Source organism: Pieris napi, chromosome Z (assembly GCF_905475465.1).
Source record: "Pieris napi chromosome Z, ilPieNapi1.2, whole genome shotgun sequence".
Lineage (NCBI taxonomy): Eukaryota > Metazoa > Arthropoda > Insecta > Lepidoptera > Pieridae > Pieris > Pieris napi.
The window spans coordinates 8,289,777-8,310,652 of NC_062259.1; the positions used below are offsets into that span (position 1 = coordinate 8,289,777).

General features: G+C 34.1%; 1 protein-coding gene across 2 annotated transcripts in view; it reads right to left on the reverse strand.

Annotated features, from left to right (window-relative positions):
• LOC125062466 (protein bric-a-brac 1-like) overlaps positions 1 to 6,699 on the reverse strand; it is a 162,534-nt gene extending 155,835 nt beyond the window's left edge. For both annotated transcript variants that reach the window (XM_047668433.1, XM_047668432.1), the window contains exon 1: positions 5,941 to 6,699. In XM_047668433.1, the coding sequence (XP_047524389.1) occupies positions 5,941 to 6,615 (675 nt within the window). In that variant the 5' untranslated portion in view covers positions 6,616 to 6,699. The remainder of the gene's footprint in view (positions 1 to 5,940) is intronic.
• Between the last annotated feature and the right edge of the window lie 14,177 nt (positions 6,700 to 20,876).

Sequence of the window (20,876 nt, forward strand, 5' to 3'; positions counted from 1 at the left end):
ATCTATTTTTAAAACCAAAATTTCGTAAAGAGAATTTTTTCCTATTTTATATTCTAAGCAAAATAATTTATTGAAATCTCAAATGACGAATTGTAAATTAAATTGCGTGTTTTTATTGTAGACAAATAAATTTAAAACAAAAAATAAAATGATTCGCAATTTTATATTTTAATGACAATTAAATTCATTAAATTCCTAATATAATATGTTCCTTTTTCACTCCTTCTAAGTCTCTGAAATCTTTAGTTATAGGTTTGTAAGGAGATTCACTTCTGACAAATGAAAAGGGTTAATTTTTCGGGTTAATACATAGCTTATGACTATATTGGTAAAAGAATTTTGAAAATCCATTCAGTAGTTTACCCCCTACAACCTCACAAACTTGACCTCGTTTAGTACAAGAATTCCTATAGAACAAAAATTAGCTGCTTAATAAAACTTTTAAATTTAATTAGTGGAGATTTTATATGCGTGAAGGAACACGTGAGTTTCCATTAACGCGGTTAATTAAAATTGTAAGTAAAATAAAGTATTAGCTAAGATTAATTTATGCTTATCAATCTCTGTATTTAATACCGTTCTTGTACGATTAATTCCTTCAGTGATAAGGTTTTATATTTCATTTTACTATATTATTCATTAATTGTAGGATTTCTTAGTGTCACACGACTATAAATTATCGCGAGAATAACGCAATCTATTAATACGAAAGTACAATTATTGTGCCTGGTTAGTGGTTTCCCTTCCCTTCGAGGTCTTGGATACACTTGCGCTTACAGTGAAAGAATATGTCATGAAACCCACATGCTTTAGACGCAAAAAAGTCGACGGCACGTGTCAGGCACAGAACCTTGATCACCTGTTTGTCGTTTAGAATAATACATAAAGAAATGGATTCATAAATCTAGAGAAATCAAAAATAAAGCTAGGTTAAAGGGCTACAGTTTTGTATTAATTTTTATTACTAAAAATAAATAAAATATAAATAGCCTTTATTCGAGTATAACATAATTGGGGTTATATTATGTCCATTGTCCATGTTTAACATTATTACACGACCGCCGACGGAGTGAGGCCTCCAAATACTTGTCTCTAATCCTAATTTTCCAATCCTTCCCCGCTATCCCTTTTATTCTATCGCCCCAGACGCGCGTCCTCTTCTTATTAAAGGAATATTCTAGATGGTTGTAGCGCTACTGGTGTTTTATAGTTTATATTTATTAGTTTTCACCAAAACGATTTCACATTATAAGAAATAGTTAACGGAAATCGTATTTAAATTGTATCTGTCAACTTATATTTAATCACGCAATAAAACTATTCGGATTTCGTGATAAATTATTAATTAATGTTGATTGTTGCTTGCTATAATTAATTTACATTTAAATTACTTAATTGTTCGCGTTTTACAATGTCGAGATGTATTATTTATTCACAAAACAAATGGCTATCAGAGCAAAGAAGTTATGTTTCGAATTATTTTGACTGACTGAGACGCCGTTCTGTTCTGTTCTGTTCGTAAAGTATACCACACCCGACGGACTACAGGTATATGAGTCCAAGCTAAGATAAAAAAATAAATATAAATAAATCTGTGGCGCTGTTGTATCTGTTTCAGGATAATGTCAATCTAATAGGCAAGTAGGTGATCAGACTACAGTGCCTGACACACGCCGTCAACTTTTTATGTCAAACCCAAACCGGTTTCCTCACAGAACATCCTTCACCGTACGAGCGAATGTCAAATACGCACATAGAAAGTCCTTTGGTACACAGCCGGGGATCGAACCTACAACCCAAGGGACGTTGTTGCGCCACTGATTTATTTTACTTTATATTAATAAAGATCGTTTGTTTCGAATAATGTTAACAATATTATTAGATAATGTTTTCTTTTAAAGTCTCCTCTTTATATTTGTTACTTTTAGGATTATACTAATTACAAATGAAATTATTGGTTTAAAGCTTATTTTTGATACCTAATAGTTTTGATTTCATTTTGACGATGATAAATTAAAAAGAAAGGTGCGTGTACTTATGTACGCGCGTAAGAAGTTATACTTCTTTGCCATTATTAAAGTTAAATAGTTTTTGATTGCATGCAAATAATTAATTACAATTAAATAATCGAAGACTGGAAAAAGAGTCATTATAGTCAATAAAGTTCAGTTTACATTAGAAAAATTAAATAAATAAATGTTTATTATTATTTTCTTACATTAAGTGTAACATAAATTCTATTATTATTCGAATGTTGTTTTAAAATTATGTCCAATGCCGTAGCATTTTCCGTGGACAACTTCATTCTGTTAATTTTGTGTCACGGTGCGCGCGCATCGTAAAATTTCACTCTCATCAATTTTTCATAACGCGCCTAAAGAAGTATAACTTCAAAAATAAATGTTATATTAGTTCTCCAACGATTGACACTCGATACAAAAACCTCGTTCTTTGCTCCTTTTATAAAAAATATACAGTTTAAACCAAAGTACTTTGTCACTTTTCAACAAAGCGTAAACACAATTTGACAGAAAGAGATGAAACACTTAAATTTTTTTCAGTTTGTGATTTTTTTAATTTAATAATTAAGATTAGATACAAATTCTACTACTACTTTAATGTATACATAGGAAAATCCATTGGTGTACCCAGACTGGAACGCCTGACCCCAAACCCCTCTTGCCAGATTTAAACTTAGTCTTAACTATTGTTCCTTTCGGAAATATTGGCCTAAACACTGCACCTGTGAGGTCATACAGCTCACAAAAGACTCGCGAAGGTACAGCATGAGACATCATCAGTCGATTGCCAAGGGCAGGGGTAGGTACCAGAAGACGTGAAGGTAGTTACAGTTAAGGTACATATGAGATAACTCGTGAGTGAAAACTTGGTAAAAAAGACGGGACAGCTGCCCAACCTGCCCTTGGCATAAGCAATAGACCTGAGAAACTGCCCATTTCCCTGGCTGAATCTAAAACGATAGAAACCTGGCTTTTGATTGGACAAACGATTATGAAGTATCGTGACGTATCAAGATTTTGACGATAAAATGATGATCATGATTTTGAGAAGAACTACTACCAATCTCTCATAACTTTATCACTTCCCTGTCCGACAGGGCAGAGTAAAAGAGTGAATGAGGCAAAGGTGTTTTGTAAGCTCAAATTTTAAATTTTGACATTACTATGCTAATTTCTACCTGACTTAAACGTATTATTGAAAAGTATTGTGTATGGATGCTTATCTATGCTTATTGTATTGCTAATTGTAACGAACAATATGCTTTTGTTGCCACACTTTATTTTAGGTCGTGAAAATAGCTAAGGCATGTTCATAATACAATATTTATAAGTTAAAACAACTTTCAATAGAGAACTGAAAAGAGTTTTTTATATATGTATAGAAATAACTGATTATTTAAATATAAAATTCAGGGTCGATTTAAAATACGAATTTAAAACAATTCAAAGAAATCGTCAGCCCCAGTTCCCAAATGTTGATTCAATGTAGAGGGCCGATTCTAAACAAACAAACGGTGCAGCGAAAACATCTTTGTCTAATCAACTGAAAAACGCGTATGTGTAAAAGTGACAGAAAATAAGTGTAAGGCAAGCAGCATTCTTTAACTTTTTCAATATTGTTTGAATTGTTATTTGGAGACTATATTTAAACATGACGTATTTGATTAACGTCGTGCCATACGATATTACGCAGGGCGATACTAGAGGGCGCTTCACCTACATTGTATAGGTAAAAAATATAAAGATACCTGAAATTCATATTAATATATTTTTTATCTAAATAATAAACTCTACATGTAGTTTTTAGGTAAATGTATTTTCATAATACGCACCAGTGTGAACAGTACTTTATTGGAAAATTTTAGAACAATGGAGTAAAGTTAATAATTAATATTTATCGCTGAAAGGAAACTGATTAGTTTGTAGGTATTAGGTATTGTACCTACTTAAGATACCGTTTTAATATTAGGATTATTTCAGCCGTAGTAGAACGCGAACTCGGCTTTTAGTGTTATTTTGTATGCAGATATAACACGCAAAACCCTCTTAGTATGGGTTGTCGAAAGGGGGTCGAAAATTTGAATGTGGTTACAATTGGGTGCGATAGGTGGCGCTATAATTAAAATGTATTTGACACAGTCTTAGCGATCATTTCTCTAGTTTATCTTATAAAATTAACAATAATAAATAATTTAATTTTATATTAGTTAATAAGAACGCTTAAATATTACGCAACGTGTAAAATAATTAAATGAATTATGCTTATAATTAATATAATAGTTGTCACTATTGTCACAAATGATAATTTTATTGTTAAATAATTATAATTTAAATGGATTAAAACATGTAATTGCAATTATTGTGGCTGTATAATTTATGAGCTTGGCAAACACGTAAAGTCCCGGAACTCCAGATTTGGATTCGTAAAACAATAGATTTTTTCGGTTGGACACAGATGGTGTCCTTGAAAAAAATCTTTAAACACATGTGACTGACCCAAACCTCAAAGGACGAGAGACGTTTTAAAAATATTTTTAAATACCTAAGATTTATATGGATTTAAAATTCATATTTTCAGTCTATATAAAAATGTATCATTTTCAGTCCAAATTTTTTCTTAAAAACCTTCTTTCATGTGTTTCGTCTATACAAAAATCCGTTTTGATCCACGTTTATTAGTACACCGTTATTAAAGAATTTTAAATACAACCAAAAAGAGCATTTGTATCGCAAAAAGGAAATCTATAAAAAATGAAGTAAAAAATATTCTCTTTAAGTTAAAGTAGCGCAACAAAGTTAACTCCCGTTGAACAACGCGATATGGACGCGGCTTATTATATATTCTAAATAAGATTTTCGTGACAGTATGAAAATTAAGATATTAATAAGACTATTTACTGTCAGACCGTATTAATAATGAAACCTTCAAATAGTTGAGAACAGTTTTGAATATGGCAGTAAATTTAACTTAGAAGAATGTTTTAGTGTCGATTACTTTTAAAATAACATGTATATAAATGCATTTTTTTGTTTTGCATCAGTCGCTGTATTTATAGATAGTTTTTAATAAAATTGTTTTAGAATTTTACTTCATTTGAAATGTATGCATATCGTGTGAACTTTACGATTGACCTTTAAAAATAATTCTTTCTTTTTATAAACTGTTTAATGTTAATTGTTTTACCGTTATTTTACTTTTATTTATTGAATTTAATACAATCTTTATTAAACAACATATAAATATTTGTCAATCATTCATTTTATTTTAAACACCTAATATACAACAGATTGAATTTAACATAAGAAATATTAGTTTTTTTAATTTAATATATTATAGAAAGGGTAAAAATTTTATGCGATGATTAATTATTCAAGATCTATGCGCCTCCATTCATTCTGAGCGAAGTTCATTTATCAGTTCCTTGACACTCCGACCGAGACGCTCCCTAGTCTTACAACAGCTGAACTCTGCGTTACGCTTATTTAAGGGATTTTGTGCGTTAATACCATAACGTAAGGTTTATAACCCAATACGCTTCACTACAATAAATATGCAAACCGAAGTTGCAGTTGCAACAATTAAACTAAGTTAACAAGTTATTAGTTGCAACTTAGTATGTATGTATTATTATAATTACACGCGAACAATATAAATAATTTTACTCTCTGTACATGGAAACTTAATTTAACATAGAAATAAATTTAAAAAAAAACGCGTGAAAACATATCTAACGGTCGTATTTGAGTCAACAATTTACATTCACGAAATCATGTCTTTGTATTTACAATATTAGAATAAAATAATCGTATTTTTCAATTACACACAAAATTACGTTTTAAAAGAAGCGTAGTTTAAGCGGGGCAGAGACGCGGGGCGGGGCGAAAACGGCGGGAAAAAGTTTGAGAACATTGGACTCACCCTTTCTTCCTCGCGAATCATTTCAGCGATGCCTGGTCTGATGTCCGCGTCGTCGCCGTGGATGGGCATGGGCACGCTGACGTCCGGCGGAGGCAGAAGGTCGGCTGGTGTCGATGGGGACTCGCGGGGGCTCTGCCTCGGGCTGCGCTCGATGTCCGAGCCCCTTCTGCGGACCTTGGATGGAATTGTGACCGCATCGTCCATTGGCCGCTTTTGAGCCCGGGCCTCCATCTCTCTCTGGGCGGTCTCGGCTCGCAGCACGGCTTGCTCCCCGTTGACGTCTGTCAATCCCCTCACTTTTAAGGTTTCGGCCACTTTCAGCAAGCCTGTGATCTGCTCCTGCGACACGTTTATCTCGCCACGGTACATGAACTCCACCACTGCCTTCAGATCGCTGTACATGATGTCGCGCAATATCACGATGGGATGCTCACTGGGATTATCCATAAACAAGCTCTGGAAGTAGGGGCTGCAAGCCGACAACACGACTTTGTGGGCCTTCAGTTTTCTCCCATCGCAGGCGAGCGTCACGTCCACCAAAGTTTCCGTTTGAAACAGCTGGTCAAAACAACTCGTGAGGTTGGATTGATAATTATTCCACCGCAGACAGAATTGCTGGGGCGAGCCGGGTGGGTCCCTGGCGTCCATGGCCACGGGTTCTTCCTCGGCCGGCATCGCTTTAGTAATAGGTAACTCGCATCTGCAACGGAACGCGTTCACGAAGTAGCGTGTGAGACGCAAGCGTCGGCGACGAGGGCTCGCGAAGCACTGAGCGACGAGGGCCGTGCGGGGTGGCGCGGGGCGGCGCGAAGGCGGGCCGAGCGGCAAGCGAATGGCCGCCGCGCGCCGCCTCTCGCCACGCCCGCCCGCCCCCGCACGCCGCCGCTTCCCGCCGCCGCCGCCGCATCGATCGCGCAGCGCCCGCGCACCTTCTCTTCTGCTTGGTGCTAGAAAGTAAACTGCTCATGATTTATGTTTGCAAACTTTTAGTAAATTACGCAATTATTACAGTTTTATTAAAGGACATGCCTTTTTCATATTTATTGTTTTGATTTTGTATATGATTTTTATTTTCTTTAGACTTCAAAAACATTAATTAATTCTTTAATTTTACTTCCATCACCTCTAACAAGGAATCACTGTTATAAATTTATGCTTTATTGAGTTTATGTATCAGGTTTCCTATCTTATTATTAAATAATGTTAAATAAGAAATGTGTGTGAGATTAAATTTTTTTTTAATTAATCTTATACAATCTCAAAGCTAAATTAATACACAATTTAAATTTATCATTTAGGGGCACAGAATCTCTATTCAAAGGAATCTATGTAGACTGTAGAGGTCTTTATATGAATCAATCAATGAATAATAAAAATAAATGTTACTTAAATAAAATTATGGACTTAAAAAGTATTTTTGTTTAAAAAGGTAGATTGCTTCTCCTTCTAGCATTATAATTATTCATTAAGATATTTTAAATATTATTATTGAAGACTTTAAAGTATTTCAATGTTTACTGTGGACGGACATATGTATGACAAATAATACCAGGGGTATGGGCAGGATCAAAACAAAGTTTCTTTCCTTGCAATCCGTCAAATAATTTGAATAAAAATCACGTTTAAGGTCACGTGTGAACCTACGTCATGGTATTACGGATGCATTTCAGTTCTGAATTCGCAATAAAACTTTGATTGACCTAGTTCCATGCTAAGCTATATATACATATTATAGATAGATAGACATATCATATTTAAACACCCAAGACCTAAGCACAACACCAAATGCTCATCACATCGATGTTCATCTCAGCCGGGGATAAAACCCGGGACCCATGGATTTGCATTCAGGGATACTAACCACTAGACCAATAAGTCGTCAAATTTAATCATGCTACAGACGTATACACAATTTTCTTAACTTACAAAGTAATAATAAAAATTGTTAAAAATTATAAAAAGAAAATTCAAACAAATTGAAAAAGTTTGGTCCCTGTGGCAGTGTACCTTTAACGCTGGCATCATTTCATGGTATTTCGATACTTACTCCTTGAGCCAGGAAAGCACCAGCTCAGGGGTCACCGGTACTACCAGGCGCCAACTTAAATCTTTAATAAGCGCCTGTGTACTTCAACCCCACAGCCCAAGAGTCTCTACTCCAAAGAAAACAAAATCGAAGTTGGAGGAAAGACTCATATATTTGTTCCGTTTATTATTTTCTGCCCGATCTGCGGCCGCCCCAGCTTTTTTGCTTGTCCGGAGGAGGTGAGGTGGTTATTTTCTAAATACCGAGCCTAAAAATTTACGAAAATTAATCCTTCGACTTCGCTATAGCGTGTGTGCTGTCCCTCCAAAGGATTTGTTTATTATTATGATATGTATTATGTTTCCAATATCTCAAAACGCGTAAGTTTGCCCTACAGTTCCCCTGTAAACTGGTTATAGCAGAGAGTTATTTGCCATTTCTTCTGTACGTCCTTGATTTCGGAACTTTTGGGCCACGGAATAAATTAATTTTCTTTGTTATACGTAGCTGACCGTGGTGCTCATAGGAAGCAGCATGAAAATCATCACGATACATCATACAGAAGTGTTGTATCACTGTTTTCTGTGCGAGCTTGTGTTTTGTTTATTAAGGGCATTGACCTAACGTTGACGTGTGATTTACAAGAGGTCATATTACAACATTTTTATGCGCATTTGCTTTATACCATCAACGGCGTATGTCAGGCATGAAAATGTATTGGTAGTGATGCCAACTTAGGACTTTCGCCCCATATTTAAGGGTAATGATGTCTTGGTGGGTGATTAGGAGGTATATAATATTTATTTAGAGGGTATTTTGTTTTATTAAAAACGCATGATTCTATTCAATTTATATTAAGCGTAGAACCCAACCAACAAATTAACCAAATATAAACACGCGGATATAACTCAAATATCAAAAAGCTATAATACTCCAAGAACGAAATTTTATACTACTTTAGTGTGTTTTTAATGTATATTTTAAATAACTTCTAGAACCGAGTATATAAGAAAAAAACATTAGGCGTTATAATCGATATTTTGGGGTAGGTATTTAAAATTGGTTATCGGGTAATATTATATAGGAATAAATTCTAATCGCATACTTGTTTATAATCAAAGAAACGGATGCCATCTAAACCGAATATAGTTGTATTATTATTTCTATTATAACTATACGACGGGGTTTTTATGTATATTGAATGAGCGCGGAATTCCTCGGAGTCAAATGTTATTTTTAATCTCGATGTTATGTCTGGCGAATCGAGCGGCTAATTTAATTGTAGGTTTGATTTCGCGCAATCGAGGACTTCGAGTTACAGTTCTCAGTGCCTGGGGGTGATGCGAGACTTAGGGCTGTGACTCCTGTATATTAAATGTTTGACATTCGGAAGGCATAGAGTCGTCCGTCCTAGGTTCTAGGTCCGGTCCTAGTCCGGGTCCTAGGTCCGGACTATTCAATGCTGTAATTTATTGCAAAAGAATAATAGTCAAGTGGAGTGACCCTAAATGTGTCGTGGTCACGGATTGCTTGAAGATCAGACGTCTGTTTGGCGGCGTTGACTTTCAAAAACACACCGGATTCCTTCACCGTATGAGCAAGTGTTAATGGACATAGGCCATTTGTGCACAGCCGGGGTCGAACCTAAGACATCTACGAATAAGAGTCGTAACCCAGGGCAACACTGCTCTACTATATCAGCGTTCTCATTCTTAAGGCCAGGAATACACTCTGGCATTGTGTCTCTCTGTGTAAGCCTTCTGCCCGTTTGCCCACTGTTCTATAAAAAAAAAACGACGGGTTGCACTCCGGGAGTGCCGGCAGAAGTGAAAACTTGAATATTAACGTTGTGCATTTTTGATATTTTGGAATGTTAGGGAATAATTTTGCACGAAGTGCTTTAATTATTATCAGTATAAAAGTACTATCATTAATGTGGTAGAATAAAATATTTCTTTATTGCGCTATCATACACAAACATGACAATTAATATTACATTAAATACGCCGCGCCAGCTGTCTTCTCTCCATCCGTCTTACGAATTTTCGATCAGTTCACGTGTGCTGACGCGAGTTTAAATTTTTACCCATTCCAAAAGAAGTGTACAACGCCGCTAAAGAAGTTATGACTTCAAAAATAGAATTTTACGAAACAATTTAAGTAAGGGCACTGCCCTTTTAATTTGAAAATGGTTGACTAATTTAAATCTACACTTAATTAGCGACTCTAAGTACGGCTATTAGGGAAACAGTTTGTATTCTCACATTCACAATATGGTAATAAGTTGCTTTCATATAACACGAGACATTCGTTCAAGCTTTCTTAAAAACGACCTTAATGCAAGTAGACAAGGTTTAATTTTCAGGTAAGCCAAAGTTTTCGATGAATCTTAGTGACGAAATCTGTGCACAAAATACTAGAAGCGATATCTTCCAGACAAACATTAAATAACAATCACAAGAAGAATACGAAAAATAGATTTATACCAAATATTAATTAATTAATAATAATTCAAGATTTAGCAAGAAAGAAAAATTTAATTACCATAAAACGTAATATATTGATACAAATCAAGGAATATGATTTTGTTTCTGAGTAATAGGTGGACCATACGAAACACACGTGCTAGAAAACCTAAACATGTCACCCTCACATAAATACAGCTCATATCTGTAAGTACTCATAAAAACTTTAAAAAAAGAAACATATTCGACCTTTTTTGTTGAATACATATTTTCCTTTAAAGTACGACAAGTATCTATTATTTATTTATTTCGTAGCACAGCTAACACAAATTAAACCAGAAACAATTATACCCAATATATAGCCGAAGATCAAATACACAATATATACAAAAACTTTAACATTTACGAAAGGAAAAAAATCAATAAAAATTACTAAACACACTTCACTAAGTAATACCTAATTCGGCTGTGTGGTGTGATGGTGTGAAAGTGAGAGTGTTTATGTTGGGTGTACTCATAATGCAGGTAAGCGATATTCTTAATACATACTTATATTATATTAAATACAAGGTTAGGTTAGCATAATTTAAACAACTCCAGGCTTAAATAGTGGTCGATCTGAACTGAGACTCCAGGTTATATTGGGGCTGAAACATTTGTTAAATTAATGATGACTTATATGATTTATAACAATAAAAAAACTTGTACCTACTGTAAGAATTTAAAATTAAGAACTGTTGTCCATGTAACAAGGTACAAAGATGCAAGGAAGAAAGAACGTATCAAATAGCCACATCTTCTTGCGTCTTTACCCTGTGTAACATTATCGTTTAGCTTAAAAGCATTATTGTTTAGCACAAACGTAATTATGAATAAAAAATAATTGTGGCCGTGTTGTCAGTGCTGTGCGATACAACTGAGTTGTAGCAAAGTTGATGTTGATGTATTCGTAAGGTAATTTTATTAATTTCCTACTCATCTATATATATAAAAATGAAACCCGTTTTCCGTTGTCACGACATAACATGAAAACGGCTTGACCGATTTGTCTGATTCTTTTTTTATAATATTCCTTGAAGTACGAGGATGGTTCTTACGGAGAGAAAAATAAAAAAAATTGCACTTTTCTATATTCCCATACAAAAAATTCGTAATAATATAATATAAGGCAATTTGAACTTTAATACCATATCATAAAGTTCAAGTGTTAGTGGAGGGGTTCCGGGAAGGTAAATTATTTTTTGACATAATGTATTTGTAGTATTATAAACTTTCTTTTTTTATCTTACTAGCTAGATCGGTGTCCCGAATAGAAGAATAAGTATTAAAAAAAAAAATCTACTGTTAGGCGGTACGATGTTCGCCAGGCCAGCTAGTATGTCATAATTCTTTAAATTCGAAACAAAGGCTGATTTCACAGAGTTTAAATACATCAGACATTGCTTACGTCAATGGACTTCGTAGTCTGGTTTAATATCAGAGTAACTAACGAAGTGGAAACAACGCTTGTAGATCAGCCTTCCGTGCACGTATTTTTTAGTTATGTTGGCTAAATTTCGAATAAAATACGCTGCAACAAGGCTAAATCGACTGTTACCCCGTTCCGGCTGCACCCTTTAATCTCGCATAAACACACACAACTGTTTTCCAAGAAACTCGTCACAAAAACTCTATGGTGGTATTAAAAACCACAGATAAATAAAAAGGGAAGACTGTGGTACACAGTAAAATGCGATGTAAATAATTTGTACGACGAATATAAATTCCTTGCTTAATCTGAAACTAATAATAGTTAATGTTTCATTTTTCTTAAAGCCTCCCGCAGATTAGGACGACTCATTGGTCTAGTGGTTAGTACCCCTGACTGCGAATCCATGGGTCCCGGGTTCGATCCCCGGCTGAGACGAACATCGATGTGATGAGCATTTGGTGTTGTGCTTAGGTCTTGGGTGTTTAAATATGTATTTATATGTCTATCTATCAATAATATGTATGTATATCCGTTGCCTAGTACCCATAACACAAGCTTCACCAGCTTAGCATGGGACTCGGTCAATTGGTGTGAATTGTCTTTAAAAAAAAAAAAAAAAAAAAAAAAAAAAAGATTACGGTCCGATGTGCTACCGGGGAAATTACCTACTCGTTTTTTTACTATTTATTAATTTATACTTCGTTACATTTAAATAAAAACTATAGGGAATGCAAAGGGCGGCCTTATCGCTAACAAGTGATCTCTACCAGGCAACCCTATTTAAATACTAATCGTGCTTTTGTTGTAGGAAGGCACTATTGCAAGATAAAGGTCCAATTTTCTCAGTCCTTCTCTCTCTTTTTTCTTCATGTTCCTACAAAATTGCCTTTATCCAACCTCATTATATTCCAACATTAACTTGTTGTGTGTCTTTGACAGATAACCTTTACTTTATGTCACCCTGCAGCGAGATACTGTTTATTCAAAATTGAATTTGTATCATTAAAACTATCACAATCTGTGATATAAATCTGTGCCATGGTCTCGGGTTGACTGAGGTGGTTGATATTAACGGAGTTTTAGACTGTAAAAATATATTTAATATGTTAACGTAAGTAACCTATGTGCCAAGGCATTGAAGTTTCTATCATATATATTAACAAAATACTATAAAAAGTTAAAAGCAATTATTAAAACGAAAACGGCTGATACACACGTCTCACAGAAAAATCCAGAACTGGGATTGGGCGGGACACATATCAAAACGCACGGATAGCCTTTAAAAACATCTAAGTTATACCCGATTCCGATTTATACCTAGTACTGAAGCAAGTTACGACATCGAATAATAAGAAAAAAAATATAATACTAAATTGTATTATAATTGATCGGAAATATTGGATTTATTATTAGACAAAAAATGTAGCTGACTTATTTATGGTTGGCATCCCAGTGGAATAACATTTGTTCAGAAATTGTTTACGATCAAAAATACACTATACTATTATTCGCCCCAACGGAAAAACCTTGGATCTTTAAATACAACTAGGACTATCAAATGACCTCAGAAAATTACAAACTTAAACCCTCGTCTTTATAGGACAATTATAATCATATTGTTGTTTTATTTTAATAATCAAATTTAAAATATAATTACTCAAATGTTTGAAACAACAACTGGGACAGCCACATTTCTTCGTCCTTTTCCTTTCTAAGTCGTAGGCAATGGCTTTAGTGTACCACTCTAATTCCTGATATCGTAGGTTCGAACCCCGGCTGTGCACCAACACGCTCGTACGTGAGGACCGGCAATCAGCATGCCTAAAGGCCGATTTACATTATCTTAGTATTTAGGAGAGTGCTTTAGGATAGTACTTTAGTTGAAACATGTAAACGCTACTTGCTTTAGTAAACGCTACGCTAAAGAACTTGCCTTTCAAGTTGTACTAAAGCACTCTCCTAAACACTAAGATAATGTAAATCGGCCTGTAGACTCAAGTCGACAAGTGTCAGAATGCTCACTATAGGCGCGCAGCTATAAGGAAAATTATCATAGTTGTAGTGGTGAAATCCAGTGGATTGTTGTATGCGTGAATACCCTACGAACCGTGTCAAAGCATTAAAATTACCATATAACGTAAAAAACTATAAAGACCTAAATCAAACAGGTCATATAAACTTTCATTTGGTATTTTTCATTATTTTACATCAGTCATAAAATGTGACGACAAACCGAGTCACGCGAGGGTCATCAAATTAAATTGTAGCACATAAAGCCTTAAATCGTAACATTGTACTTGCCATTATTAATTAATAAAAACTGAACGTCTATTACCTTGATTAGTGTTGCCAGATTGGAGAATATGGTAACTTTAACAGGTTTTAATTAAGATAGCGTTCAATTAGGCAAATGGTGATTGGGTATGCTGGCAAAAAGTAACGTCTATTAATGTTTTACTTTTAAATAAAAAATTAATCGAAAGAAATGTTGCTAAACGCAAAACAAGCGAAGACACGTGACGACAGAAGACAAGGTAATTTTTTTTGATCCTTGAGAAAAGAAGTAAGGAATATTTTATTTCGTCAGAAAGTGCATATTATTATAAAGACGATTACGCTTTCTTTAACAAGGACTTGTATATCATAAAATAATAATTTCCATACACAAAATAATCGTTGTACATCCAACATAAAGTAGATCGACTCATTTGTTATGATAGGTTATCCTATATAACAGATAATGAACAATGCACAAAATTCTTTGATGTCGGCCGTCGTCGACAGCTCTAGTTCAACGATAGTCGCGCGCCGCGCTTTGTACTAGACATCTAGGAATACTATCTTTTGTGTAAAGATGTCAAAATCATACGTATGGTTTATACATTAAGTTTAATAACGTAAGTTAACCCAATTTAATCAAACGTGAAACTATTAATACAATTTTATCTTAGTTTCACCGCTTATTCTAGGAAATTTTCGCAATACATAAAATTTTAGAAACGCCGAAAGAACCTCGAAGCCGCATTATCGCTGAATACATCTTGTGTGATTCTGTTCATTAAAGGAAGTTTACGATGGAATATGGGCTGCTAAAATCGCTGTAATATATCTTTATATAAATTATAAGTAAAACACAATTTATTAAAGGATAAATACAATATTCGTATTGTCGAAAATTAGATCGATTCTTTTTAATAGGTTACATTGGCTACAGTTGAGAATTATTGAAATATACATACGATACTTCTGAACATCTAAAAAGTAATTCGGTCCTATTTGTACCCATGTGAACATAATAATATTTACGTCCCTTATTTCTTTTAATTTGTTGCCGTGTTTGAACGTCGTGTAGAATGAATGAATTTACAATGCTTACAACAACACATTATACAATTTATCGACCAATTTTATCACAATTTGTTAGACCAAATAGGTTTTTAGTTAATTACATTTTCCATATTGTTACGAAAATATGCATATTAATAATGCCATGTTTTTTCTACGGTATATATAAAATAAAATGTGCAATATTATTTGTATCTTTCTAGATGTAGTTTTCTATTACAAAACACGAGAATCAAAGATTATTTAGAATTTCAGTAAATACACTATCTAAAAATTTTCATAAGTAACGTACATATTTTACTTACTAACAAGGCCAAAATACATTTAAATAAAACTTCAAGAATGTTTTACACCAGTCACGGATAGTTAGATTCAGGTAACTATTAAGTATTAAAAATAGCCACGTTGTAACCATGATAATAAAATTAATTCAAGATTAAAAAAGACTGTTAGCCAAAGACAAATATTTGTAGATCTTAAGAAGTATTTAATTGCTCGTTCGAGTTGTTTCTTAGTATCATGGTACGTTAAGTAAGCCGCTAACGGAGTTTGGAAAAATAAACATTCAAGCACTTTGTCTTCGAAGTCATTTTAAGAATGAATGGAAATATCTTTATATGGTTACGTGTTAGGTAAAGAATTTTATTTTAGTCGCTATAACTATTATATGCGGTTCAAATAAAATCAGTGGCACTACAACCTTTTTAGTTCTGGGCCTCAGATTTTTGAATCTGTTTCGTGATCGTTTGTCAATCTAATAGGAAAGTAGGTGGTCAGCCACCTGAGCCTGAAACAGTGCCGTCGACTTGGGTCTAAGGCATGCCTCACGATGATTTCCTTCACCGACCGAGCAAGTGTTAAATGCGCACATAGACAAAAAACTCTATCGGTGCACAGCCGGGAATCAAACCTACAATCTCAGGGGTGAGATTCGCACGCTAAAGACCTCAGCCCACTGCTCATTTTTCTTATATCTACAGACTTATAAATTTATTTATATATTGAGAAGTATTTATCTCCAACTAAAATAACCTGTCAGTCTAAAAACGCGTGTGTTTGAAACCAGCGGAATTTTTGAAAAGCTATATTGCAAATTGATTTTCAATTCCACATTTGATTCACTATAGACGAAAATAAAAGAAGGCGATTCTTCCAAAAACCCGTACAATCTCCTATAGCTTTTGTACATTTTATACCTACCGATTTGTGCAAGTGTCGATCTGACATGTAGTTAATTGGAAAGGGCGATGGACAGCCTCGATGACGTATACACTCATCAACCATTACAAATCGTGTGAACCCGTGAGGCGAGAATATGCTTTATAACATTGTACGAAGTACCATTATCGCACGCTTGCTTATTGCTGTTTAATCCGCGAGTGGTTGATGCTACGGTGTCAATTCAGTTATCACTTCTATCTGCGTAAGACGGAGTAAAATTGGTTATTTCTCTATATTTATTCAGACTTTAATCAATGGTTTTATATTCATATTTTGTCTAAATTAAAGATGGCCCAGTGGCTGTGTGTTAATGATAACGAGTACACACAATTATTGTCCATACTAACCGAGTTACAACCCTCCAAAATTAGAGAACGCCACTTTTGCCAATCGGGCTCTTGGAGTTCACGTATTATTAGTAGGATTCAATGTCTTACTTTTTATACAACTGGCAGGCGGCGGCTCATGTGATATTAAGTGTTACCGTGGACACGGGCACGAGAGTACGTTGCCGTCCTTTTATAAATTGGTATGCTCTGTTCTTGAAGGACCCTTAGTCGTTTTGGTTTGAAAATACCTCGATACCTCCACATAGCGATGGTGCACGGAAAACCATACCTTAAAACGCTCAGTTGTGGATCGATAGACGTCGAGGGAAAATTTCGTGTTGCTCAAATTAATTTTTTATTTTTCCTTCATTACATTGCATTTATAGTTTTGGCACCTAAAGACGATCACGTATATTACGCCGTTTTCGCTAGTCCTTGTAACTTGAGTTATGTTTTCAAACTTTAAATATCGCTTAATTCGTCATCCCGTTTAATACACCGACTACCTACTATCTCTTGTTGCGAGTGGTAAGAAATCAGGCTTCAGAAATTCCGTGGTAGAAGAAAAATTACCCGTGATACTGCAGGGATTTCCTGTAATGCATCAAAATCTTTCTATCAATATATTAACGAGCCAAACAAGCCTCTGGGACGCCTGAAAAGCAGTCATGTCAGCACATGGATACCCATTTTTAGTTGGTGCGTTGCCGGCCTTTAAAATAAGTGATTACTCTAAATTACGTATAATCACTATGTAAGTATTAAATGTAATTTATAAATGTATATTTTAATACCTACATAAACGAAATAAGATGTAGTGCAATTAATTTCATCAACCCACACAAGACGCATTCTCGCTATAGACGCGTATGTCTGTTAAAAATCCAAATCTTTATTCATATATCATGAACGTCAATAAAGAAATATCTTATATGCTTATAATATTACATTTACAGCCAGTTCTCAAATCACGGGCTTAGAACGGATGATAAGAACTGGCAATAAACTCTCCGTCACTCTTTTGTGAAATCGTTTTATACGGGGTTTACTGTAGTTCCCTTGTGCCCTGATGCACATTTATTTACAGTAGCTTATTAAATAAATAATAGTTTAAAAAAAACTAAAAAACACGCTTTTAAAGCACATCAAACTAAAAAGTTAAAAATAATTCCTAATTTAGGTTGAAAATGGTAATGAACAAAAAATACTGGTATTATCGTGAAAAAAATGCTTTAAAAGCGTGTTTTTTAGTTTTTTTTTAATATTATTTATTTTTTATTTTTTAGTTAAATTTTTTAAAAAATTTTTTTTTTGGATTATTGCATTGTCATCGATCTTTGACAGGTGCGCAAAGTTTGAATTAAATCTGTCCGTTAAAAGTGGGTCAAAATCGAGTCCGAAGGAGTCGGTTACATACATACATACATACAGGTGAAGCTAATATAAAGCGTGTAAAAAAAAGAATTCTCAATCGCTCTCTCCCTTTTCTTCGACAAAAACGCTGCACATTCATGTGACGCTAATATTATTATTATTGCGTTTCATCCTCAAAATATTACCCTCATGCACCTAAAGAATCAAAAATATTAATATCGTGATCAGTGGCGTTGCACAGCCATCGCCCCACCTCGACTTAAACATTCTATAAAGCATTTTAATGGAAAATCAATGATATAATTCAATTACCAAGGGGCGGGAGCGGTTTGGATCTATTGCTTTTCTTTTAAAACACAAAACATCGTTTTCTTGGGAAAATGCAACGATTCATTTGCTAAATGGGTTAACAATATTTTTCTTTTCTATTTGTCATTGAAATTTAATTTTCTTGTGTTTAGTCAACAAGTGCTAAAATATATATATGTATATACATATGCCATTTAAAAGGTTTTGGCTGGTGAAACTAGTGCGAATATTAGTTTATATAGACACATATTGATAGTGTCATAACACTAATACTAACTAGCTGGCCTGGCGAACATCGTATCGCCTAACTTGTCGATTCTTTATTTTTTTTAATACTTATTCTGCTATTCGGGACACCGGTCTAACTAGTAAGATAAAAAAATAAAGTTGATAAGACAACAAATACATTATGTCAAAAAATAAAAATTTACCTTCCCAGAAACCCTCCACTAACACTTGAACTTTATTATATGGTATTAAAGTTCAAATTGACTTTTAAGTATTATTACGAATATTATGTATGGGAATATAGAAAAGTGTTGTTTTTCTTTTTCACTCAATTTTTTAAATTTTTCTCTCCGTAAGAACCATCCTCGTACTTCAAAGAATATTATAAAAAAAGAATTGGCCAAATCGGTCAAGCCCTTTTCATGTTATGTCGTGACAACGGAAAACGGGTTTCATTTTTATATATATAAATAAATAATTGTAAAAGCCAGATTGAACATTCAATAAGTGTTTTGTGGACTTTTAAGTAGATTTTTTAAAAAAATATAATATGTAGATGGCAACTCTACAAAAAATTCGTATTTCGCACTTGTATGCATCAATACCTGTCAACAGTATATACATTATACATACATGCATAAATGTAAAATATCTCAATAACTACTAAACTTTATGTTTGTGTACAAATGAAACTCACAAATGAAATTAAGTACCCGTTAGCCTCTAACACTCACTGATAACATTCATTTTTGGAGTCGGTTAAAAATATATGTTAGCCATACTTTTAATATTCTAACAAGTCAATAAACGCCAAAGTTTACCGGAAATTAAAAACCAGAAAGGTTTACACTCGTATACAGAGTGTTTCAATTAATACTCTATAATGTTCAAAATTAATTAATTAACGCAACTGCTAATATCCGGAAATAATACCGAATGTCTATGGCTATTTATATATAACACTAATCTACGTGACACAGCTATGAGGGGGCATTGTTAAAATGTATTTAAACCTTTTATTCAAACAGTTTGACAAAACAATAAAAATTTAGTTTGACATTATAATGTTGACGTCATCGTTTTGAAACGAACGCATCTTGCCGTGTTATTGTAAAATAGCTCTTAGTCCATTGGGATAGAGTGAGCTCACTTATTTGAGAATGGTAAAGGGTACGAATGTTAATATTGCGACCGCGGACCGCTCCAGTGGGACTTCGAGCAGGATACGTGGATATACGAATACTATATTGGACGAGGCAATTATCACCTAGACCCTAGTTGCTCAGTTAACGTGGTTTATTCATAGCAGAGGTTAGAGTTCCTTAAGAAAAGAGTACCAATACTTTGGCAGCGCAATTGCGAGCCTTCCAGCATTGAAGTGTCCATTTAATATTAGAGCCTCCTTTCTGTTTGTTATATTCATAAAATAATAATAATACTTGTTTTGAAGGGTAGCTAAAGTAGATTTTGTTGAGTTTTGACAGTTTTATTTAATACTATATTTAATCTACTATATAAAAATAAGTCGGGTTTTCCTTCCTGACGCTATAACTCCAGAACGCAAAAACCAATTTCCACGGTTTTGCATTCGTTGGAAAGGTCTCGGGCTCCGTGAGGTTTATAGCAAAGAAAATTTAGGAAAAATTTCAACAGAAATGTTACATAAAACGAAGCCATCTGGTGGCGAAACGGAGTTCGCCAGGTTTGCTAGTTTGTTTATAAAGTAATACAAAGAAGTTAACATACCATATAAGTATACACATATAAGTTAGTATCTAGTGAAGAATTGTTAAAGTATTAATTATTAACGCCCAACAAAAAAGAAGAAGCAATTCTACCGTAAGTGTGTAGAAATATTCTACTATAAACTTATAGATAATCTACAGCAAAGCGTTAATGCGCTCACATAGGACAAAGTAGCTTATGTAGGAACCTATATCGAGCACGCATCTCCAGGTACTTACTGTGTTGTAAATTGATGAATATGGTTTGGTATGGTTTTATTAGGGAAAAGGGCTTTAATTAGCGACGGTAGTTTCTGTCAGCTTATTGAGAAGGCAGTCAGTCATTTCTGCGTCTGCTTATTTGCCTTCATTTCCGAAACCATTTTTATTTCACTACACTGATTTAACATATATGTTAATTATGTTAATGCGGTTCACCTGCCT